At 39.6% G+C, this 25,750-nt stretch overlaps 1 protein-coding gene across 5 annotated transcripts in view; it reads left to right on the top strand.

Annotated features, from left to right (window-relative positions):
- Positions 1-25,750, top strand: part of LOC125454329 (serine/threonine-protein phosphatase 2A 55 kDa regulatory subunit B gamma isoform) — a 313,765-nt gene that overhangs the window by 79,421 nt on the left and 208,594 nt on the right. The window contains exons 1-2 of one of the 5 annotated variants that reach the window (XM_048534989.1): positions 24,933-25,116; positions 25,380-25,548. The exons of 3 other annotated variants lie outside the window; for them this stretch is intronic. In XM_048534989.1, coding sequence (XP_048390946.1) covers positions 25,479-25,548 — 70 coding nt within the window. In that variant the 5' untranslated portion in view covers positions 24,933-25,116; positions 25,380-25,478. Of the gene's footprint in view, positions 1-24,932; positions 25,549-25,750 lie in introns of those variants that run through there. One more of the 5 variants, XM_048534979.1, reaches the window with a different exon arrangement.

Here is a 25,750-nt window from a genome sequence, read left to right as displayed (position 1 = left end):
AGAGGTAAGAGATGCCCTGGAGATTAGTAACCCAGCAGTTTTATCCTGCGAGCCCAAAAGTTATCTGAAGTATTGAATTTTGATCTCTGCTTAACAGATACTACAACTGAAATTTAACCTCTGGGTTAGTTAGTTAGTTCTATACTGCAGTTAGTACACCAGCCTCCCAAACTTCATTTTGGACAGTCCTAAATTAATTCAGTGTTGTAAAATTTTGAATTGTTGACCAACTGAGCCTTCAGTCATGTTTAAATATGAAAAGGTTTAAATAGCTTTTGTCATCAATTATTTACAGTTGTACAAATGAAATTAGAAATTATTCTGATGGACGCAATGGACAAAATTCCTACGTGATACCATTGAGGAACAATGTGCACTCTTTCAAAATCTAAAGTTTTGTTTTCGAAAAACTGTATTTATTATTCATTTTGCCCATTATTAGTGCTGAAGAATCCAGTGGTATGTTGGCCACACAGAGCAGCACTACTTATTTGAGCATGTTATTTGACTTTATGCAATTAAAATAAAAGTTCAAAATAAATCCTACTTGGATTGACCAAATGGTTAATTTTTGCCAATTTGTGATTGTTTCATTCATTAGGAACACCCAAAGAATGGTATCTGTTTAAACTACATATGGTATTAGGTAAATTATTCAAAGCATTAACCATAGTAGGCAACGTATTGCTGTCGCTGACCTTTACATAATGGAATTTTGAAGTTAGCTTGGGAATCATTAGACATGAGCAATGCTCTCTTGGGGATCCCAACTATTTTCTAAGCTTCTCTTTCCTCCTTGCCAACTCAGTGCCCTATGGAAGGTAAATGAGCAATATTGAAACAGTGATAATAAGGTGTAGAGCTGGATGAACACAGCAAGCCAAGCAGCTCCTTAGGAACAGGAAAGCTCAAATTGCGGGCCTAGACCCTCGATCAGAAAATGAAACAGTGACTGCTTTTGTATTGAAGGACACCGTCTGTTCACCTACAGCAACTTTTAGAGATAACAAAGTGTGGAGCTGGATGAATGCAGCAGGCCAAGCAGCATCTTAGGAGCACGAAAGCTGACGTTTTGGGCCGAGACCCTCCTTCAGATCCTTTTATAAAGAAAGGATACTGATTTCATCACAGTAATGGGGATACTGGTTGGTGTTTCATTATGAAAGAAACAAAAATCAGTTCTTTCTCACTAGAGGTCAATTTTAATGGGAAGTTTGAAATTGTTGCACAGTTTGGAGATGCTGCAATTAAAGTTCAATTTGATACACTGTATATCCTCCACAATAACTAATATAAATGCCATTCGAGTTGGAACTGAAATTTGTTTGCTTGCTTGCTCCTGTCAACCTCATTAAAATAAGGTCTTCTGATTCATTAAACTGCTGAGGCAAACCAAGTTTTATAGAGTTTTACTTTAGACTGTAGGCTCATGTCAAAGAAATAAGGCAGCTTGGTATACAGGTTTTCGGTTTGCCCTGCCATCATCTCCGCCCCCCCCCCCCCCCTTCCTCCTTACACCCAACCAACCCTTATTACGCTATTTATTATTGTTATGCACCAAGCTTTTGGGACCTTTTATTCTCTGAGGGCTCGAGGTTTTCTTTTCTTAAAATTGCACTAATTTGTCATTGTGTCACAGAATGTGACTTTAGCCCTGTAACTAAATTGCATCTAAAGCAATTCCAGCATTTCAGATTTTATGTATTGTGTACTGGAGCACATTAGGTTTAATAAATGTGATATTTTTGCTATGTCACACTGTACCAATGAATGAACATTGTCATCTGTCATGATTATAATCTGCAGTGAGAGGTCTGGAACCTAACCTGACCTAAGTCCTTAAATAACCAATATTTTTTGTGTCTGATAAACTGTAGAGGAATGTCGTCTTGTGGCCAGATGAAAGTTCTGATCTTTGCCTCAATGATGGCTGTGGTTGATTATCTTGTATGTTACTGTTATAACTTATTCAAATTTTGAAATAAAACATTGCTAAAGGCACAATAAGAAAAATAAACAATGTTTTGGGGTTGTAATGTGCTAACTATGAACATTACACTTGTTTGAATATCTATGATAGGCACTTAATTTTTAAATGACCTATTCACCACATTCCTCCTGCAACCAAAAGAAACTCCAGAAATAATTGGTTTCTACCACCCCTTCCTCCATTTTTTTCATCCAATGCAGCATATATATTTTACTCTCACTCTTAAGAAAATGTTTTACTAATTTAATGCAGGATTTCTGTATCTTGAATTAGCACCTCGTTAGATACATGTTTAACTTTGCTTTATCGAGCCTTCAGAGTACAAGAATATCTCACGGTGCTTCATCAAGGTGTTGAAAAACTGATGAACCAAAATCAAGAGTTTTGGAGGAGATCTAGGTACATTGAGTTGGTCCAATGTGGTCTCCTTCATTTTCAAGGAAAATTTGGCTTGCATTAATAGCAGAAATTTGAAAACAAGGTGATTTTATTTGGCATTGGTATGGTTGAGTAAAATGAGAAATAACATGCCTGGATGAGAAGGAGAGGATATAAATATGTAAGGAGAGCTGGAGAAATTTAGGTGGAACAAGGGCAGTGGTTCTGAGCAGCAGATAGAGGCAATTCTGTTCTGCAAGGGCTAGCCAATTTAAGCAAGAGAATGTCGGAACAGGAGTAGGCTATTAACCCCTTTTGAGTCTATTCCATCATTATAATGAGGTTATTGAGCATCCACTGCTGTTTCTGGGAGTGAGTCACATCTTCCACCACTTGTGTTTGGAAGTGAAGGGTTTCTGTTCTGTTGATGTATGAGTTGAAATCTCAGCAGTCCTTAAAATAGTCATCATGCTTCGTAGGGAAATGAAGAATTATTGTGAATACCAAGCCAGAGTGAAAACTTGGAGATGTAACTGTTAGACATGGGCTTTCTTTTCTATTCTGTGCTGAGGCTTATGGGGTGATGAGAGGAGTGTTGGGTAACAACCCGATGGAAGAGAGTATAACTGGGGTGGGAAGGCTCTTTATGTTGGCCGCTTTTTTGTGGTAGCGGGAAGTATGGATGGAGTCAGTGGATAAAAGCTTGGTTTGCATGATGGACTTGGCTGTGTTCACAACTCTCTGTAATTTCTTGCAGCCTTGGGCAGAGCAGTTGCTGTACATGCTATGATACATCTGGATAGGATGCTTTCTGTGGAACATCTATAAAAATTGGTAAAAGTCATTGTGGACTTGTGTAATTTCTTTAGCATTCTGACTAGGTAGAGGCGTTGGTGTGCCGCCTTGACTGTAAATTTGTATTTGGTTCATTTGTATTACATTCATTTCTTCTGATAAAATTCTATTTGATGATTAAAACAAAATCTGCAATATTATTTGCTTTGGTTTCAGTGAAAGACGACCTCATTAAAGCCAAAAGGAATATGATCTATCAAGTCAGATTTCAGTCTGGGATCTGGCTTGCCCTGTATTAACAAAATGGGATCGTAACAAGTGCACTACGAAGAAAACTCTTAGAAATGCTTCTTTCTTTGAGCTAAAACATGAGAATATGCCGAGACCAATTGGGTCAGAGTTCATGACGACGTTCTGCAATTAAGATCAGTTATTCCTTCAGTTACTGGTATCAAAGGATTCTGCTTTAAAGACTTTTAAATGAGTAAGGTTCTTAAGACAATGCTGAGTTTAAAACATTAACATTATGTGAAAACTTCAGTACTTTTTTAGGTTAACTTCACTGTAGATATTTTCCTTCTAATGAATAACTTGCTGTTTTTTCATTGAAGTCCATGGTTGGTCAGCGTAGTCAGGTTGCTGGAGACATCAGAAATAAATTGTAGCCATCCGTTAATAGTTCTGATATAACCTACTCGTAAAAATGTCCTTCCTCCCACCGATCTCCTCCGCCCACCTCAAGCCGCACCCCCATCTCCTACCTACTAGCCTCATCCCGCTCCCTTGACCTGTCTGTCCTCCCTGGACTGACCTATCTCCTCCCTACCTCCCCACCTACACTCACCTTTACTGGCTCCATCTCCGTTTCTTTGACCTGTCTGTCTCGTCTCTGCCTATCTGCTCCTCTATCCATCTTCCCTCTGCCTCCTCCTCTTCCCCCTATTTATTTCAGAATCCCCTTCCCCTCCCCCATTTCTGAAGGAGGGTCTAGGCCTGAAACGTCATCTTGGCTGCTCCTCTGCTGCTTGGCCTGCTGTGTTCATCCAGCTCTGCACCTTGTTATCTTAGACTCTCCAGCATCTGCAGCTCCTACTATCAATAAAAATGACAGATTGCTAAACCTGTGGCCCCAAGGGAGATGACTTGGGGTGTTTTAATTTTAGGGGTACCACACATCAGGCAAGGGGAAGAGTTTGAGAAAGAGCGTACTTCATGGAAACCACAGCCACTGTAGGAATTGAACCCATGCTGTTGGCTCCACTCTGCATCACAAGCTAGCCACCGAGCTAATCGCCCTGATGAGACCTGATTGCTTGGTTGCACTGCAACCGTAGAGATTGTTTGATTGATTAGCATGTGGCTGAGTTTGCACTGCATCTGGTTAAAGGAACAAAGTGCAATGTTAATAAACTTGAAGTTCTTATTTTTAGATTCTGCAAATCTGATGACATTACGGTTCATGGCCAATAATTGCATTCTGTATTTAGCACAAGGCAAAACACTGATTTTCTGCCTGTCAGCAATGCTGTTCAACAAAACATTACATGGTACCATCAATACATCAGCATCAAATGGTGGCTGATTTATGGGTATATTTCTCAGTTCTTCTTTCCAAAATGAATTTTCAAATGTAAAATTAAATTCATGAATGGTATGGAAGTTGATACCAAATGGCCTATCAGGTTTAGAATCTTTATATTACATGGTTTTATTTTAACCATTGATTCCAAACTGTTCAATAAGTGGTTAGTGTGTTGAAAGGATATTATAAATTAATGTAACGGTAGGACTTTTTTTTTCATTAGAGGTGATCATATCGAAGTAAAGGTCGGTGTAGAAAAGATGAAAAGGCCTTGAAATGTCATGGTACGCAGGTTAATTTAGAATTATGCCTGTACATGTTGAATTACACAAGCACAGGGAATATTGAAAAATTGAGTTGGTCTAAGCCTATGTTATAATAGAAACCTTTGTTTCTCTGAATTTTATGTTCATAAAGTGAATATTTACTTTAAAAAATACTAATAAGCTTCCTTGCATCTCTCAAACATTTTAGCCTTCATTAAATTGATTGAATTACTTTTTAAACATATTGGCTGTTTTAGGTGAATGTGACAGCTATTTTGCAGACTCCAAAATTCATTCAAAGAGGACCCAATTTGCATGCTCAAAATCAGAAATCTTCACATGACAAAGGAGAAGCATCCCAATAGCTTATGATTTCAAATAAATCTGTTGGACTATAACCTGGTGTCGTGTGCCTTCTGACTTTGTCCATCCCAATCCAACACTCGTTTCTCCACATCATGGCTATCTAAATATGAACCCTTGCCTCGGTGGTGAAAGATGTTTGTTGACCCATGACTACAACCTACATAGTGTTTGTGCCACAAGTGTTGGATAAACTCCATCAGAAATGCCTCAGCCACATCCTCCAGGTTCAAACTAGGGTGGTTCGCAGGTGGAATTAACTTACTGAGGAAGTGTTGGAAGGGAGGCACAATTAGATTGTTTAAAAGATATTTGAGTAAGTACCTTAATAGGAGAGGTTTGGAGGGATATGGAACAGGAGCAGGCAGGTGGGACTACTTTAGCTTGGGATTATGTTCAGTATGGACTAGTTGGACCGAAGTGTCAAACAGCATGGAAACAGACTCTTTGACTGTTAAACAAATTCTAGTGTCTTTTTGAAGCCACTTCCATGAGCGTTCAGGGAAAATTCCTGCAAAATCAACTTGTTGGGCTCAGTACTGCAGCCAGATGGACAAAGTGTGCCTTGCCCACAGGTCTGGTTTTAGGGCACAGTTCTAGGGCAAAGAAAATGCTTCAAATTTCCAAAGCAAACAACTTTGACATTGATTAGAACCTTCTCCTAATTATTAATGCCAATCTTTCAAAGTGGTGGCAATTTGTACATTGATCTGCATCAATCTTTCAATCATACCATCTGAATGATGAAGCTGGGTGGTGACAGAGAAGAAAAGGATAGGATGCAAATCCTGCACTCCTTGTCCCACTCTGTCATGGACTGTCCTGCTCAAGTGCTCACAGGTCTGTGGGTTGGGAATTGACCTATTCGGTCATGTGTAGACCCCTGGCAGAAACCCCTGATCCTGGGAGAATTGTCATCTTGAATCAAGGGACTTTGACGACAGCTATTACCCTTGTGCAAAGCAGGAAGCTATAATCAGAATTAGAATTAGCTTTATTGTCACATGAATACAGTGATAAGTTGGCAAGTCACCGCTAATAGTGCACCTTAGAGACTGAAGTAGCTACGTACAGATTCTTAAGTAGAAATTCTCCAAGAAAAAGTTAGAAAAATCAAGAATATTCATCCAACAGTGAAAAGTTCAGTTTGTGTTCATTATACTATTGAAGATTATGCCAGTTGATACAAAGGAGAGAAAGTCATATAATTCCATTATTTTGTTAACAATTTTAACTTGTGAAATACACACGGAATTTGAAACAACACCTTCTATATTGAGTCATTGTCTAATTTATGTCATATTCTCAATTTGCACTCTTCTTCTAAAGAGAAAGATGTATTTGATAGCAGCTCACTAACTTCATCAGTTTTTAATTTGTACAACACAAAAAACTGGATGTAACAAACCAAGTGTAGGTGAGCAGGGACCTGCATCTGACACGATGCTGTCTCTTGATTTGTACTCAATAGTTCAATCAATGCAACACAATACCGTGTTTGCTTTGCAAATAGCTTCTCTACATTGATCATCAACCTTGAGCAATCTGCATAATACAACTAGATCTCTCTCTTTCTCAAAATTGCTAACTGTGAAATGACAAATAGGTATGGCGTTGCTCAGCTTACATGCATCAAACTGCATTTATCTGGAGTAAAATCTGATGCCATACTTTAGTCCAATCATCCAGTGCATTTGAATAGTGCAATTATGTTGCAGAAGACTAAGATTTTCTACAGAATTAACTGTTCCACAAGTGGTAGCATTGTTTGCAAATGCATTTACCCTACCCCTACCCCAAGACTCTTGCTGTCCCAAAAGCAATGGTCTGCTCAGGTGCTAACATCAATTCATTGAGGGGGTTGGGGTCGAGGGGGAAGGTGTGGTGGTGGTGCCTACTGTGAGAACATGCCTCCAGGCTGATACCCAGCCATTGATTCCAGTTTTTGCTGCGGAATTGGAGCTGAATCCTGATATTCCTGTTAGTTTTTCACTGATAATTGTAAAGCCATCCATTTGTGGAGCACCCTATCTGAAATTCGAAGTAGCCAATGACAACCAGGTAATTTTCTTCCACTCAGCTTGTAGCTTTTTCAGAAATTCAATCAATGCTGTAAGAGGTTGGCACGGTGGCTCAGTGGCTAGCACTACTGCCTCACAGCACCAGGGAGCCAGGTTCGATTCCCCTCTTGGGGAATTGTCTGTTTGTGTGGGGTTCCTCTGGGTGTTCCCACAGTCCAGAGATGTGTAGGGTAGGTGGATTGGCCAGGCTAAGTTGCCCCTTGTCTGCAGGGATGTTTAGATTATGTGGGTTAGACATGGAAAATGCAGCATTGGGGCAATGGCCTGGGTGGGATGCTCTTCGAAGGGGTGGTGTGAACTTGTTGGGCCAAATGGCCTGTTTCTACACCATAGGAACTCTATGACTGTAATATGACTTTCTTTTCCACAAGCTGGTCTGAGTAACTCTCAAGGACTCTTCTTTCCTAAACACAAGCTTTCCAATCCCTTAAATCCATGATGGATGTTAGCTTGTTTGGCCTGCAATTTCTTGACCTTTCCCTTTTTACTCTGAAAGGTAGTTCCTGCACCTCCCATTCTCATTCTAAAGAAACAATCCCGACATCAAGTGAGATATTGGAAAAGTTAACAGGGGTTTCTCCCAGATCACTTATGATTGATCTGCATATCAAGCAATCCCATTTTACTCTCCGTACTCTTGAGGTCATTCAAAACCTTTGCTGCCTGTGTCCTTAGTTGACCAAATTCCGTCAACCCATTGTACCTGAGCTCACTGACATTCACTCCTAACTAATCAGTGCCTCAGTCTTCAAATGATCATTATTGTTTTCAAATTCCATTGTGTTCTTGCCATTCCGAATCTCTCTCATCTCCTCCAGCCCCACAACCCTCCTTCTATTTCAAATCATCTCTAATTTATGTTGCAGTGCTTCAATGAAACATCTCGTGATGTTTTATTACAGTCAAGGTGCTGAGCTTTTCCAGAACTTCAGCTTTTGTGTCTTTCGTATGAACATAAAATTAAAATTAATAATGAATTGACATAGAGATGGCATTTGGGCATAATACAAGATTTAGAAAAAGCCAGGATGACATGACGTCCATCCAAGATGGTTTTAAGAACAACACATATTTATATGGCATATTGAATGTAATAAAACATCACAAGGCGTTTCATTGAAACGCTGCAACATAAATAAGAAATGATTTGAAATACGAGGGTTGTGGGGCTGGAGGAGATTAGGGAGATTAGGACGGGCAAGAACACAGGAATTTGAAAACAATAATGATCATTTGAAGATTGAGGCGTTGGTTAGTTAGGAATAAATGTCAGTGAGCTGAGGTATTATGTGTAAGTGGGACTTGGTCAACTAAGGACACAGGCAGTATATAATTGGTCACACAGGAAACTGGGTAAAGCAGAGAAATTTATGTTGTGACCAGTGGAGTGGTGAGCCAAACTCTGTCATGACACGACTAACCTTTACAGTGTTCTTTAATACAGGGCATTGCATTGCCTGACTATAAGTAATATCGACCAGAGTGCACAAAGTAACAGAATATGTATTCCGCAACTTGGTAAAACCTGAGAGTCAATTTAAATAGCCCTGAAATGTCTTTCACATTGCAATAGTTAAGTTAGTTTTAGCTCCTGAGAGGTAGCTTAAAAAAAGTTTTTTTTTCCCCTATTAACAATAATTGTGTAAAATCTGTTGTAGAGATCCCTTCTGTTTTTTTGATTGTGGATTAATCTGGAATTTGAAATGGAATGTTTGACCGTGAAGGACTGAGGGAGGAATTGCTGTACTTTTGTTTTGCAAAAAGCAAGTTACCGGAACCCATTGTGTTTAGAGTTTCGACTTTTGCTTTGCAAACAGTGGGGAGAGTAGAAGAGGAGACAGCACAGTTCTTGTTCACAAGATGAGTATTTGGATGGCAACAGGTTGTTGATTGTCCTGTGGAGTTGTTGACCAGTTTTTGAGCCCAAAAGCCACCTGCCTGAAAACAAGCACCTTGTGGGGAAGAATGACATTGGCAGAATCTTTCTGACCCCTGAAAAGGATTGATAGTAACTTTCTCTGTCCCTCCCTCCAGTAAAATACTAAAGCCTGAAGAATGCCAATTGATTTTCTCCCACCACTTGCTGGAAGCTGTTGCTTTTAAATATTAAGTAAGAGATATTATAATTTGTGAACCAGTTACTTCGTGCCTCCTGCAAAGCAGTGAAGGAGATAATCGGAGAACCGAAGCACTTGGGCGACAAAAGGAACAGCTCATTTGTGCCAAACTTCAAGATTCAATCAATAGCTTTCTCCATTTTGTGTTTCTCCAAATATAACATTGATTTTGGTTTGTCTGTCTATATGTAAATGTACAGGAGTTTTAAAAGGGGTTTTAGAGTAATGTAGAATTGACTGTCATTTATATGTGGTTAGAATCTATTCAGTTGTACCAAATAGTAATTCTCATCAAATACAGAATCTTTTCTATTTAACCTGAGTCCATTAAGCAGTAAAGTTAGGAACTTTTTGTCCTTACATAATTTTTGTTTAACTTCTGTGACCACTTGGAAATAGCAGGACTTGACTTGCAGCGTGTTATCATGACAAGGCGTGACATTGCGTAGATACTAGAACGGTTGCTTTCATTGTCCTTTGTTGGCAATATTCGTCGGTATTCTCCTGTGGGTCAGATTCTATAAGCTTATGAAACTGCCTTCTGTTTCTGTCTAATTTGCCTGTGAGCATTTTGCAGTTGACTATTAATATTTTGTTTGCACATATGCCTATCTATCAACCATGCAGAGATATAGAACTTGTTCAGGAAAATTGTCAGAGCCTTTCCAAATCCGTTTCTAAGTTTCCCAGTTAACAGAAGTAACCAAGTCAAAGGCCCAAAATTGAGTAAATCAAAAGGATCAGTGCTACTAAAGTCATAAAAAATGTACAATGCTGTGAAAAGAGCAAAATAACAATGAGGTGACATCTATCTTTAGACTTGAAATGAACTTTGGAAGAAACAAATACAGAAATGAAAAGGCCTGAGTTAAATTCCCAAAACAAAATTATTCCAGGATATTTTCCATATCCCCCTTCCACGCCTTTCCTCTACCTTTTTCCTGCTCTTCCCTTCCTCCTCCTTTCCCCTATTTCATCTCTCCCTGTGCTCTTCAACTCATCCTTCACAACCTCCTTTCCCGCCCTTCCCCTCGCCCCCACCGCCTCCTTTTCCGCCCTTCCCCTCGCCCCCACCGCCTCCTTTTCCGCCCTTCCCCTCGCCCCCACCGCCTCCTTTGCCGCCCTTCCCCTCGCCCCCACCGCCTCCTTTGCCGCCCTTCCCCTCGCCCCCACCGCCTCCTTTTCTGCCCTTCCCCTCGCCCCCACCGCCTCCTTGCCGCCCTTACGTCCCCACCATCCGACCTCAACCACCTCTTTCCACCCATACCAGCTCCCCTTCAGCTTCCTTCCTGATTATTGCCTGCACCTTTAAAATATAATGCTGTAGTAGTGAGTGCATCAGTTTTTGAGGCTTGGCTGAGTTGGCTTTACCACCTGTTGCGTTTAATGTGATGAGAAAATATGGTGTATATATGATACATTTTAGGTGCTAGCCACAGATTTGGGAAGGAAGCAGTGACTTCAGAATTTGTGGATTGGAGTACTTCATGCTATGATCGTTGTAGTTCTATTCCTATGTAATTTTAATGCATCCCTCCTAACACACAAACTCTATTATTAAACCCTGCCTTCTTAATTTAATGGTAAAAAATCATGTGGAAGTGATGGGATGTCAAATACTATGAACTTAACTTTGATAAAATTTTTCCAGTTTTTACTTCCGTTTCCTGGAAGTTATATTGTGATGTGCAAAACGTCAAAATATTGCGAAATTAAACTTTATTCTCCAAAATTGAAGGGGAGATGCAGGAAAGCTTAAAGTCTAATTGATAACCTACTTAAATGGTTTCAGCACGCCCTGACAAACACATTTGTCACTAACATGCAGGTATGGTTTTATTTGTTAATTAATACATTAAGACAAAAATGGTGTCTGAGGATTTTTCTGAACAAAACCTGCTGGAGGTTAAAGTTCATCATTGAGACAGTCGGCAACAAACATTGAGAGCTTTTCAGCACCTGGGTACACTGTTTTCTGCTGTGTAGGTGAGTGTGCCATTCACATGGGATTTTGTCACATGATGTAAATGTAAAGGTCTCATCTTGCAGAAGGAAAGCTGTAGCTCCGTATTAGAACAGTCAGAACGTACAAGACAGTGTTAGCAATGTCTAATGAATAGTTTAAATGGAAAACAGTATTTTAAATTAAAAAGGGAGTGAATGGTGCCTCCGCCCTTGCCACAATAGTATACAAAATGAATATGTTGCTATCTTATATTTTGCTGTTGAAGTTTTAATACTGGAGAATCCTTTGTGTCCATTCACGTGTTGATAATAGTACTGACAATAATTTTGTTTCTGGCTTGTGTGGCACAGGTTACAGCACACGATGAATGAAATCAGCGTAAATATTGACTTGAGTTCCCAAAGTGCATGTGTTTTTTTTTAATTTGCTGGTTTTACAAATGGCAGGGGGGGGGGGTGATGAAATTGCTGTTTTAACACAAAGCAAGCGAAAAAGTAGGTTCTTTCCTCCCACATTGCCAACTCTTCTCCCTCTCTCATGCTGCAGAAGTTCAATAATTCCATCTTGTTTTTTCTCTCCTCTTTATTTCTCTCCTCTTTTTGATCCCACTTGGTTGATGACAGATTTGGTTGACTTTTTTATGTTCCTGTCAGTGTCTATGATGGTGATAATTGTTTTCAGGCTTTAGTTCAAGTAGTGATGCTCTCTTCTGGTATCTGGTTTGAGTGAGGAGTCACTGTTGACATCAATCCTTAATGCTAATTGGAAAAGAGATACATTGCTGACTTATTTGATGATGAGAGGTCTGCATACTGATGTTGTTATGCTATGTCTCGTGGTCAGTGGGCCTTTGAGAGGCATTTTGATAATTTTGTCACGGCATTGCAGTGTGTGACCTCATGGTATAAAGATCTTCTATTCCATCTTGTCATGCTTCAAAAGATCCAAGGCATTCTGCAGAGAGCATGCTTTTTGCTACTCGCTTAATTTTAGCTGAGATGCCTGTGTGCTCAGAATGTAACGTTTGTACAAATTTGTCAGTTGTAATAAATAAGTCTACTGATTCTTCAATACCACAATGTCAACACCTGGTTTCATGTGTTTTGGGAGATAGCATGAGCATAGTAGACACAAACTCGGACAGGAGGGCACCTTTTAAGTTTAAAAAGTGTCTATGTTGTAGTCAGGTGCTTGAAAAAAGCAGTTTCTGCATTTTCAGACTGCTGCTTCCTATTTGGCTGCCCAATTTCATGAGCCTGTCTGCCATCCTCAATTGAGTCTTGAGTCTTCCCTCTGGACATTAATTTAGTTCAGTAAAAACGGAATAACTAAAAACCGAAAGAACTGTGATTCTCTGAATCACGAACAAAAACAAAGTTGCTGGAAAAGCTCAGCAGGTCTGGCAGCATCTGTGAATGAAAAAAGAGTTAATGTTTTGGGTTTGTTTTCTAAGGAAGGGTCACCGGAACTGGAACGTTAACTTTTTTCTTTCCCCCTCCTTAAAAACTGAGTAACTGTTTCCCGATATAATGAGGTCCACTTGGTTCAAACTACAATGCTTCTGCCTCACTGCCATCAAGCATGAGAATTATGTCTTGCATATCTTTATGCAAGAAAAATTCTTTTATAAGCTTTGCGGGGAGGATAGTTGAATGGTATTAGCACTTAAACTATTAATCCAGAGATCTATCTGGGGATGTGAGTTTGAATGCCATCATGGAAGAAGGTAGGATTTGAATTTAAATAAAAGTCTGAAATAAAATGTCTAATGATGACTATGAAGCTATGACCAATTGTCAGAGAAAGCCAATATCCTATAGGAATGGGAATCTCTCCTTACCTAGTCTCATCTAAGGGTGACTCTCGACCCATAGTAATGTAGTTGAATCTTAACTGCTCCCCAGGTAATTAAGAATGGGCGATTTAAATATTGACCCTGTGAGCGATGTTCATATCTACTGATTGAATAAAACCAAATACAACTGCATGTACACATTCTGAAAACAATGCTCATGAGGAATATGATCTGCCACCGTTTTTACAGAAAACCTTAACATAATGCGTTGTTTAAGTAAATGGAATAATTTCTATACATCATTTGGTAGATTATAATCAAATGTTTGGATTTTTAAAGCAACAGATATAACTCTTGTAGTGGAAGGTGGGGGCTGTGGTTATTGGTGGGGTGTGGTGTTGTTGGGCAGGGAAGTGGGGATCTTTGTTTAAATATTGTCCAAGTTTGGCATCATATTGTCTAATCAAATAAACGGTGTTCCACATGGAGACTGAATGCTGTGTGATTGCCAAACCTGAATGATTTTTTAAGATTCTTAGTTGCAATTTTCTTTTTAACATTGATTTTTCTTGGGTAGATGTTGCAACAGTTTTTGTTTTTTTTTGTGGTATGGTGCGGTGACTATGTTTTTCCTTGCTTATAAACTAAGCAAGCAGGTGTAGCAGTCATACAGGATTCATTGCAGTTCATATGTTGCAAAACGAAGTGTTCTGTATAACTATTCCCACTGTGGGTTTAGAGCACAGATGTGAACATCATAGAAAATGTTTCAAGGCTTAATTTAATTATAGAAGAATGAGCAGTAATGTTCTAATCTCCTTTTCTCCTGATCATTGTATTTTTTATATATTTGAAGTAATAAATAGCATTAGGTTATATGCCCCCCACACTCTCAATAAAAGTTATGACAGTAATTTAGGAATGTGCAAGAGGGGAAAAAGATACAATGCAAGTTCAAAGTTCAGTCACAGGCAATGTAAAGCATGGAATCCTGCAGATTTCCGTGGTTCATTGTTGCTGCAGCAAATCTCCCATGATACAAACAAGGAAACGCACTCCAATAAAGCCTGTTGAGGTCATGGCCCTTCACCTTCATGTCTACAAGACTGACATTTGAATGCAGATTTGTGTCTGTTTATCTCTTCTTTTATATAGCTGCATTTCACACCATGTTGCTACGAGTGCAGGGAACATATCCTGACTATGGACTGGTTCAACATCGAACATCACACCCTTAAGATCAAATGTTTATCTTTATTGACTGATGCATGTTCCTATGCTAGCATTCAGTGACTTGTAAAAATGCTAGTAACTTGTTATAACTTGATAACTTGAATCATACAGTATATTCTCTCATGTGACATTAGGACTTTATTCAAATCTTCTCAAAGGCAGTCTAATGAACACTTTTCTGTTAGAGCCAAATTACCAATCAACTTGCTATGCTATATTTTAGTAACAGGAAGACTGTAAGTAAAGTGAGTGTTGGCCCTCGAGAAGGTGGGAATGGAGAGTTAACGGTAGCTGATTTTAAAAAAAATGTATAAATTCCTTCTGTCTTCACTATAGAGCATACAAAAATAAATCTGTTATACCTATAAAACAGGAAGTCGAAGGAAAAGGGGGACTTGGTACATTTATAATTACTGGGAAGTGGAACTACGCAAAATGATGGAACTGCGGGTTGATAAATCCCTGGTCCTAACTGATTTCATCCTAGGCTCTTAAACGAGTTCGCCCATGAGGTAGTAGAGGTGGCTTTTTGTTACTTTCCCAAAAATTGCTTAGATTCTGGGAAGCTTCAATCAAACTGGAAAGTAACCAATCTAATCCCTCTATTCATGGCAGGAGTGAGGTAGAAAACAGGAAACGATAGGCCAGTTAACTCAACCAGTCCGGGAGAAGGTGCACCAATCTATTGTTAAGATGATTACAACCAGAGACTTGAGGGAATTGGAAAAAGACAGCATGGGTTTGTTGACCTCATGGTATTGTCGCTGGACTGTTAATCCAGGAACTTGGATCATGTCTTGGAGACCAGGGGTTGAATCCTGCCGCAGCAAATCAATAAAATCTGTCTGGAATTAAGAGTGTAATAATGGCCACATTGCCAATTGACAGGATTAGTGTTTCAGTAATGACCTTCAAGGTAAGAAATCTGACAGCATTACCTGGCCTGGCCTGCTTGTGATTCCAGGCCCAAAGCGAGATGGTTGACTCTTGGCGATGGTCTAGCCAGCAATGCCCTCTTCCATAAATGAATTGTAGAGAAAGGAAATCCTGTTTAGCCAGTTTATTGGAACTCTTTGAAGGCACAACAAGTGTTGTGGATAAAGGGGAGTCATTGTACTTGGATTTCCAGAAAGCACCTAACCAATACTTCACAATAAGGATTCTTGTGTAAGATAGGAGCTCGTGGTGTAGGGTTTCACATACGATTATGGGTAAATTGGCTGGCTGGAAGCATAAACAGAGTCTTTCACCAGCTCATGATGTATAGAGTCATTCAGAGGTCACTATTGGTCTCTGTGTTTTTTGCAATTTTTACTAATGATTTAAGTGAGGCGATCGATAACATGTTGGCCAGGTTTTCATTGGACATAATTTACTTTCCTATCCATATTTATGAGGATGACACAGTAAGGATTCAATCCAGTTATAGGTAGACTAAGTGAGCGGGCAAGAATCTGACAGTGGAGAATAATGTGGAAAAAAATATGAACTTTTTAATTTTGGCATGAAGGTTTTTTTTTAAAAGCCAGCGGTATTATTTAAAAAGAGAACAAGTGCAGAATTGAAGTGCAGATGGATTTGGTGTTCTAGCGCATAAATGACAAAAAAATGCATATAAATGTGCAGAAAATTAGTAAGAAAGCAAATGAAACATTGTCCTTTATTACAAGATTAATAGAATATAAAAGCTTGAAGATTATTCTTAAGTTATACAGGGCATTGGTGGTATCACATCGCAAATTCATTTGCGGTTTTGTCTCCTTATTTAAGGAACAATGTCAAGATGTTGAATGCAGTTGAGAGAAGGCTTAATCGATTGGAAATCGATTGCTAAAGGGATTGAGTTTAAAAGCAGACAGGTTATGTTGCAGCTGTACAAGATGCTGGTGAGGCCACACCTGGAATACCGTGTGCAGTTTTGGTCTCCTTACTTGAGGAAGGATGTACTGGCACCGGAGAGGGTGCAGAGGAGGTTCACTAGGTTGATTCTGGAGTTGAGGGGGTTGGCTTATGAGGAGACACTCAGTAGATTGAGATTATATTCATTGGAATTCAGAAGACTGAGGGGGGAATCTTATAGAAACATATAAAATTATGAAGGGAATAGATAAGATAGAAGTAGAGAAGATGTTCCCACTGGCGGGTGAAACTAGGACAAGAGGGCATAGCCTCAAGATTAGAGCGAGCAGATTTAGGACTGAATTGAGAAGGAACTTCTTCACTCAGAGGGTTGTTAATCTATGGAATTCCGTGCCCAATGAAGTACTTGATGCTACTTCAGTAAACATTTTTAAAGCTAAGGTAGGTTTTTTTTGAACAATAGAGGAATTAAGGGATACGGTGAGAATGTGGGTAAGAGGATCTGAGTCCACTAAAAGTTCAGCCATGATCTTATTGAATGGCAGAGCAGGCTTGAAGGTCCAAATGGCCTATTCCTGCTCCTACTTCTTATGGAATAGCTAGAACAAGTAAGTTGCCTGATGAGGACAGGTGGACAGGTTGAGCTTAGCTGTACTTGAGTTTAGAAGACTGTGGAGTAATTTAATTCAAGTGTATAAAATTCTAATTGCTCTTGACAAGGTGGCCGTGGAAAGGATATTTTGTCTTGCGGGTGAGTTCAGAATGAGTGAACACTATTAAGATTAACAGCCACCCTTTAAGGACAGAGATGATGGGAACATTTTTCTTGCTGTTGTGCCAACTTTGGAACTCTGCCTCAGAAGGTGATGAAAGTGGGGTCATTGTTTAGCTTTAAAGCAGAGATGGAAACAGATCATGTTGAATAGCTGATATAATGGGAACTGCAGGTGCTGGAGAATCCGAGATAACAAAGTATGGAGCTGGATGAACACAACAGGCCAAGCAGCATCTTAGGAGCACAAAAGTTGAAGTTTGGGGCCTAGACCCCCTTATCAGAATAGGCCCTAAACATCAGCTTTTGTGCTCCTAAAATCCTGATTGGCCTACTGTATCGAATAGCAGAGCAGCTTGAAGAGCTGAACTGCTGACTTCCTGCTTCTAATTTATAAGTTAAGGAACAACGTAACACAATGAATTAAAACGTAACTGAGCTGTTTTCAGAGAGTCAAATCCAATTCCTAAGCAGGACTAAGCTGAATCATAGAACCCCTACAGTGCGGATAAAGGCCATTCAGTACATCGAGTCTGTACTGATCCTTCGATCAGCATCCTGCCCCTCCACCCTATCCCCATAACTGTGCATTAATGGCTTACCCACTCAGCCTGCACAACCCTGGATACTACAGACAGTTTACTATACTCAATCCACCTAGTCTGTACATCTCTGGACTGTGTAGGAGGAAACCTTTGGAGGATGCAGACCAGGGGAGAATGAACAAACTCCACACAGTGATTGACAGGAATCAAACTGGGGTACCTGGCTCTGTGAGGCAGCAGTGCTAACCACTGACCCACCGAGCCACCTCAGAAAGGCTTCTTTAATCTGTGTGTTTGACTTTCTTACGAGGTCAGAAGTCACAAGACACCCGGTTATAGTCTAACAGGTTCATTTGAAATCACAAGCTTTCGGGGCATTGCTCCTTTGATAGGTGGTGAAGAGAAGCACAGAGGCACAGAATTTATAGATAGAGAGGTGGAAAGGTCATACAAATGGTGTGAGTGGAATCTTAACAGGATGAATAATAGGCCTCTGCAGGTGATCAAAAGTCTCAGACAACATGAGTGAAGTGCCAATGCATGAATAGAAAGTGAAAGAGTGATCTATAATCCGATTAACTGAGGCAGAGAGATAATTAGAAAAAATTGGTGTTGGAGCCAAACCAAATGATTGGAATAACATGATAGGTATAAGAGTTGCATGCTGAGGGTGTAAACAAAATAACAAGTAACCTTTAAGTAATTCTTACAAGACCTTGTGTACTGGGGAAAGAGTTTCTAATTTGGCAATCCAGATACAAATTTGTCCTTGAAATTTTGGCACTCTTTCTTCACCTTGAAGAGGAGTCATACCAGTTGCCCTCTGTCTTCGGTATTCCTTTTAGTGCACTGAGCCATAATATGCGGCATTAACTCTGCTTCTCTTTACTCAGGTGTTGCCATACGTACAGCTTTTCTCCTGGTCTTGTAAGAATTACTTTTTAAGGTTACTTGTTTTCTTGTTTGCACCCTCAGCATGGGACTCTTGTACCTATCATGTTATTCTGCTGTACTTCATTTTTATTCCAAGTGAGTGAGTGACTGAAGACACAGTGTTGAGGTCCTATGGTGCAATGGTTGTCTGGCCCCTGCACCTGCCCCCGCCCCCACCCCCTTGCCCTCTTGCTGTGGGTCAGAAACTCCTATTCAAGTCCTCTGCCAACATGTGATGGCCAAAAACAGGGTGTTTGTAATGTGGCCAAAATATTGACATGTAAATCCTTTGGATAGATCCAAGTGGGGACTTCACTGGTCAACCATCCTGTACAAGAAAAATACAAACCACTGCGGAGCTTTGCACATCAGAATGGACCAATGCAATGGCAGTATATGACCCAACCCTAAGAACCAAGAGCAAGAAAAAGTCAGATTGGTGCCAGTCAATTTCTTAGTCAATTCAATAACGTTTAACAATGGGTGAAAATTGATACACTTTGTGGAAACCTGCCATGCTGAATATTTTCCACTGTGGTCAGCTTTGTAAGGTGACTGCTAGCAACCCAAAACCTTTACAACCAGATTAAGAGAAAATATGGAAGTTTAATTTTTGCTGGGTGAAAATTCCTTGTATAGGCTTGACCATTTTGTGTTTTCTCCAGCATGAGAAGTAATGGAAACTCAAGATATAAATGTTTTGTTTATTATTCCCAGCTCGATGAAAATCTCTTATCATTTTCCAGCCTCTCTCTGGGGATTGGTTTGCTGACCTTCACTCCACTGTTAGCCTCCCAAGTGGAGAGTTCTGAAAGTTAACACCAACTGAAGTTAAATGGATAGGATGTTCTAATGCTGGGAAGTTATAGTAAGTCTGTCTGGAACAATCTAGATGTATGCTTTGTTTCAGTTGAATCTACATTTCCCAGAAGCTGTTTCTCAGGAATTTAAAATCTTGGTGAATTGAGTATTTTATTTGAAAAAACATCACTAGATACATTTATCAATTAATTATTAAAAAGGCTGAGTTTTGCGAATCATGAACATGGCCTGGAAATAATTACTTAAACAGATTATTCAGCTTCAGAAATTGAGTTTTGAAGAGAAGTGCTATTTATTCTGCACAGAAGGCTGCTGAAACAGCATCTGCTATCCAACCTGACATCCACAGAAGCTATCGGAGATAATGGGAACTGCAGATGCTGGAGAATCTGAGATAACAAGGTGTGGAGCTGGATGAACACAGCAGGCCAGGCAGCATGTTAGGAGCAGGAAAGCTGACATTTCGGGCCTAGACCCTTCATCAGAAATGGGGGAGGGGAAGAGGGTTCTGAAATAAATAGGGAGAGAGGGGGCGGTGGATCGAAGATAGATAGAGGAGAAGATCTCCTCTCCTATCTTCTCCTCTATCCACCTTCTATGTGGCAGGCCATGTAAGACTTTGGGGTTTGCTTTAATTTTAATTGAAAGATCCAAGTGAATTACAATTATGGACTGCATCTGTCAGATTCAATCTAAAACTTTACTCGTGCTGATTAATCATAAGATCATTCTTGGTGCATATATGTCCATAAGTTTCATAGTCTATCATAACAACTGCAAAAGGAATGATAACCCAATAAAAGCAGTGGTTTTCAGTTGATCCAATTTGGGGAAGTAGCTCATGTTTCTGGTTGACAGGACGTATGTACCTTGTTGTCTTCTGTTGAGTAAAGTTTCCTTCTGTTTTCAGCATTCCTTTTTGTGTACTGAGCCATTAAAAATCATTGAACCATGCTAGCCATTTCAACGGCACCCACTCATTTGACCTGTGACCAATAAAACCTCAATTGTATCTCTTCATTGTAATATTTATGTTAACTTTGACCATTAAACAATATTAAAATCAGAAACCAATATCTTTACTCTAGATTGCACTCTACAATTAAAACACTAATTTAATTTGTCACTTGCTTAATCAGGATAAAAATGATTGAAATTATTTCAATCCAAGAGTTGTGAGGGTGTTCAGAAAGAGGAAATTAGAAGCAGGAAGTCTTCAGAGAATAGCAGATTAGAAGATAAAAGCCTCTGCTGGGAAGCACCATCCATAAAACACTTTAAAAGTGAAATTGAAAGGGAGAACCAGTAGAGTGAGAGTGGAATGAACCATTAGGAGAAAAATTATTGTCTAGATGACAACATCTGTGCGTTTAACATGCTGTGGTACTTCGCCATACAGATGTTTGATGGGTCAGTTGACGTTGAGGGTTTTTAACATAAATCTATGCACCTCTGCTATAACAGTCGGCAGTTGTCTCACCAGCACTTGGGCTGGCATTGCGTTAGTTCAGCTGAAGTAACAAGGAAACATTTATGTTTTATGTAGTGCTATACATGATGTTTATTGCTGAGGAGTGCCTTCGGTTCCACCCACAAGGATGATTTTCTTGCACAGGCTTGGGTATTGTTGCTTAGGTTCTCTGAGTAAGACCTGTCTTCTGGGTATTATCTATGATGTTTTGACAATGCCTCTCACGTCAGTATAACTTGTACCTAGTTACTATTGTGTAATAAACTACATCTTGTTTAAGGTGAGAGCCTCTCCCTATGAAACTACCAAGGTAGAGAATAATGAAAGCAGATCTACTTAGTAGTGAGAATTAGTACAGCGAGCTCATACAACCTGGTGAGCAGTGGTATGGGTTGCTCAACAGCAATGTAGAAAGCATGGCCACCGATTTAACGTAGAACAAATTTTCACAAACACCAGTGTGATAATGACCAGACAATCTGTACTTTGTGATGTCATTTGAGGGATGGCTGCTGACCAGGACACCAGAGATAACTCTCCTTTTATTCAAAATAGTACCATGAAGCATTTAACCCTCAGCTGAGAGGACTGACAGGACCTTCAACTCTGCACAACTGTCTCAGTCAGAGTTAGTTTTGATTTTGCCTGCAAGTCCTGGATATGGCCAGGAGTGCTATTGACACAGCACAGCTGTGTCAGTATGTCTTAACTGCAAATTGATACAGCAAATTTATAAACAAAATGTCTGGACAGTACAAGGCAGGAAGCCTCTGAGATAGTGGATCCCACTGATGTGGGAGTTAAGGTGCTATACTTAGCCTAGGCTAAGAAAGAGACAAAATGGTTCTTGTTCTCTATCAATATTAATTGGGCCCTGCTAGGAATGTTTGAGTGAAGACATTATATGAGATTTAGTTTGTTTGCCTTGCTCCCCCTTGATGTAATACCTTGGCCATGCTTCCTGGCAAGACCCAAATTACTTTGTACCTCAGTGTGGTGACATGCATTAAGCTACAGTCACATAATTGGGGAAGATCATATGCCTGACACTACTTGTCGCACCTTGTGAAGATTTATTGAAAACCATTTGATACAGTACCATTGTGCCCCAGCACCTCGCGTCATGTTGATCTTACTTTGCGCACCTCCTGTGCAGTTGTAACCTGTACGCCTCTCTCTGTCTAAGTGCCCTATGATCTGCATGTCCTTATTTGCTATGATCTGCCTGTATTGCTTGCAAAGTAGTTTACTCAGGCACATGTGACTACAATAAGTCAAATCCAAGTGTCCATTATTTTGGAAAAGACCATAGGAGGAGGCTGGGAATGAGAAAAGGTAAACAAATGCATTGAAAATAAATCAGTCAATTCTGAGGGATCAAAACACTTGACACCTTACTGCTAGTCTCGAATAGTTATTGGTAGCTATTTTACCGCAAAATGATAAATCAATCATTTGAAATAACTAATATGGCTCAGATTTTAGTTATGAAGTTAAAGTATTTATTTTCTAATCTTAAGGATAGCTGTCCATAACCTTTTAGCAGTTGCTGAGAGGTTTTCCTGTCTCAACCTGGGAGTTTAAATCTGGCACAAGTCAAGGGACTATTTGGTGTGTAATATTAGTAATGCCATACAGGATGTAATCACATTGAAGTGTTCATACACCTGAAATTTAAAAACAGAAATATTTTTCATTTTCAACTTAAATTCTCAAATGGTGTAATAAATATTCATCATTGGATCAAGATGAAGACGAAAAAAGTACATTGTAATTTTGTTTTAAATGTAAGTTCTTTTTTGTTATGGTTGTGAAATAATTTGACGAAAGTTTAAAATGAGCATGTTAGGGCAACCTAAGGGTTTTGAGTAGTAATACTGAAAGTGTTATGCCATGCCAAAACTTAATTAAAGTTTATTCAGCAGGTTTTCAAGATTTTTGTCTAAACAGCTATGATAATAGCGTAGATTTGAGTTTTTGTTTTGTCAAGCCATGATTGTTGTGAGAATGTGGTCCACAGGAAGCATGACAGTGCACTCTTTGGTCAAGCATAGAATCACTGACAGTAACATTTAAATTTCCATGTTATTCTGTCAAATGTGTAACTTCTGAAGTTTAGTGGCAGAATGATAGCAAACTTTGACTCTTTTGCTGTCGCACCATGGATCATGCAAATGCAAATATTTGTCCCATTTCCATAATAACTGCAGAGGCATAAGTGGAGGAAATGGGTTAGCGTTGAGAATAAGGATAAACAATGATGCGAGCTTGGTGGGTCAGAGGTCCTGTTACTATGCTGTATTGTATTGTACAATTCTTCAGTGTCAGACAGCAGAAAAGGAGGTCATTTCGTCCGTCACATCTGTGTTGGCTGTTTGAAAGAATAATGCTACACTTTTTCCATAGCCCTGTAAATTTGTGTTTTTCAAGTATGTTCATTCCCCTTTGAAAGTTGAAATTCAGTCAGCTTCTCTCAACCGGTCACAAAATGAAATGTGACTATCGATGTACAATTAGAATCACGTAGTCAAAACAATGCTTTGTTTCTGTGCATTGCCTTCTGTGTGGCATGCTTGATCCCATGTGTTCTGTTATATATGTATTGGAATTGCACTATTATAGATTCTTAGTCATGCGGCATGGAAAAAAAAACCCTTCAGACCAAGCAGTCCATGTTAAACATAATCCCAAAATATAATTGTCCCACTTGCCTGTTCCTGCCCATACCCCTCCAAGCCTTCCCTAATCACGTATTTAATCTAAGTGTCTTTTAAACATTGTAATTTTGCCCAATCCACCACTTCCTCTGAAAGTTCATTCCACATGCAAATCACCCTCTGCACAAAAAAACTTGCCGTTCATGTCTTTTTAAATCTTTCTCCTCCCACCTTTAAAACTATGCACCCTAGTCGTGAAATCCCCCATTCTAGGGAAAAGACACCAATTGTTCACCCTATCGATACCCCTCATGACTTTATAAACCTGTATAAGAATTTTGTGATGTTTATTATTCTCCATATTTTCAATTTCTATGCAAACTAGTCTAAAAGTGCCAAATGTGTAATAACAGCCTGTTTTATCAAAAATGTTCAAAAGCAAATATTTGGCTTTATCATGTATGAAGTTGGGAATTGCTGTAAGGTGCTAGACATCTGACAGTGCTACAGAAGCATGATATAACTGGAAAATAGTTGTGGGTATACATTACTTTCACTGCTTTCCTTTTGATAGATGCAAGTCCAATTTAAAACTATATTAGTAACTTCATTAGTCGATTCATTTTATTAAATTCAGAAGAATTCCACCTGTAATAACTGTACATCTGTATGGATTTCAGAGATTGTTTTATTTTTATAAATTAGATATTATTGCAATCAGCTTTAGGAGTGGGGAAAATAATTATAGTAATGTGTAATTTTCTGCCTTAACTGATTTTGTTTTTGTGGCAGTTAGTGGAAAGAGGCATGTTGGTGGCAATATTAGCCTAAAATTTGGCACTAAATAGGTTATGCTTTTACTTTATTGGGCAATTTGGTTTGTATTTGAGAGGAAAGTAAGAGAAAGTGTAACACAAATTTGCTGCTTTAAAACCTTTTAGAGCAAATTTGGTGGTTTGAGGGCCTTAAACATTTTTTCTTTCCCTCTCTCTCACCTCACACACACATTCTAGTCACTGAAGTAGAGTGCTCAACAGATTATGCTGGTACTCTTTCGACTCTCGGACAAAAAAAATGAATTTAGTCATGATTTTCCAGTAATACCTATGTGTCTTGAAACAAAACCGCTTGGCACAGTAGAGTTTTTTTTGCTCCGAAGAATTCCGCCAAATCGTAATATGTTGGCTGATTTTTCTCTTAATCAACCTGCAGTGCCATATTTCATCCCCCAGAATTGCGGACTAACGTGGTTGGATGCTGACAGGATGCTTGGGAGGAGTTTGTACTGATGCAGCCTGCACATATGACAGCAGCAGGCAGGCACCGCCACAGAGTTTAGCCCCGCTGCTTTTGCAGAGTCTCCCGCCGGCTGCTAATGCAGCAGTGCACTTAATCCAAGTGCCGCTAATCCTCCTCACCGGTTGGGAGAGCCTACAGCAGCAGATTCTGTACGAGCAGTTGTGCTTTGGCCGAAAGATTTATCGTTTTGTGTATGTATGTGTGTGTGCGTGCTTTCGGTGTCGCAGAAGTGATCCGGTAACTGAGTGAGAAGTCCTCTGCAATAGAACATCTTTTTATTTTACTAAATTTTGCTTGCATTTACTCGTTTTGGAAGGAGCTGTTTTGTTTTTCTTGCTATCTCTGTTTTGTTTCTTCCCCACCCCTCCTTTTATTTCCCGTTTTGTTTCTGTAAAGCTGTGTGGCATCACTAAACTACATAATGCTGCACTGCAACCCGTTCGCCTTCCTCCAGCTCAGCGAGGCAGTGGGAGCATGGATACTGCAGTTGTGACGACCTCTCCTGCTTCTTTTAGTCCACTGCGGATCGGCATGCCGACTAATCCTGCTGTCAATGGGCGAGGACATTGATACACGCAAAATCAACAGCAGCTTCCTCCGTGACCATAACTATGTGACAGAAGGTATTGTGTCCCGGCAGAAAAAAAAATTGCCACCCTACCCTAACCCATCACAACTTCGGTAATTTAGAATGTTATTTCAAAGCCTTGCTGGAACCTGAGGGGTGGTGTTGGGAACATCGGTACGGCAGTGAGTGAGGTCACCCTTCGAATACCTTATCAGGTCAGAAATGAAGTAATGAGTCAGCAGTTTTTCTTCCAGGAC

Source organism: Stegostoma tigrinum, chromosome 1 (genome assembly GCF_030684315.1).
Source record: "Stegostoma tigrinum isolate sSteTig4 chromosome 1, sSteTig4.hap1, whole genome shotgun sequence".
NCBI classification, from domain to species: domain Eukaryota; kingdom Metazoa; phylum Chordata; class Chondrichthyes; order Orectolobiformes; family Stegostomatidae; genus Stegostoma; species Stegostoma tigrinum.
This window is presented reverse-complemented; position numbering and strand designations above follow the sequence as displayed.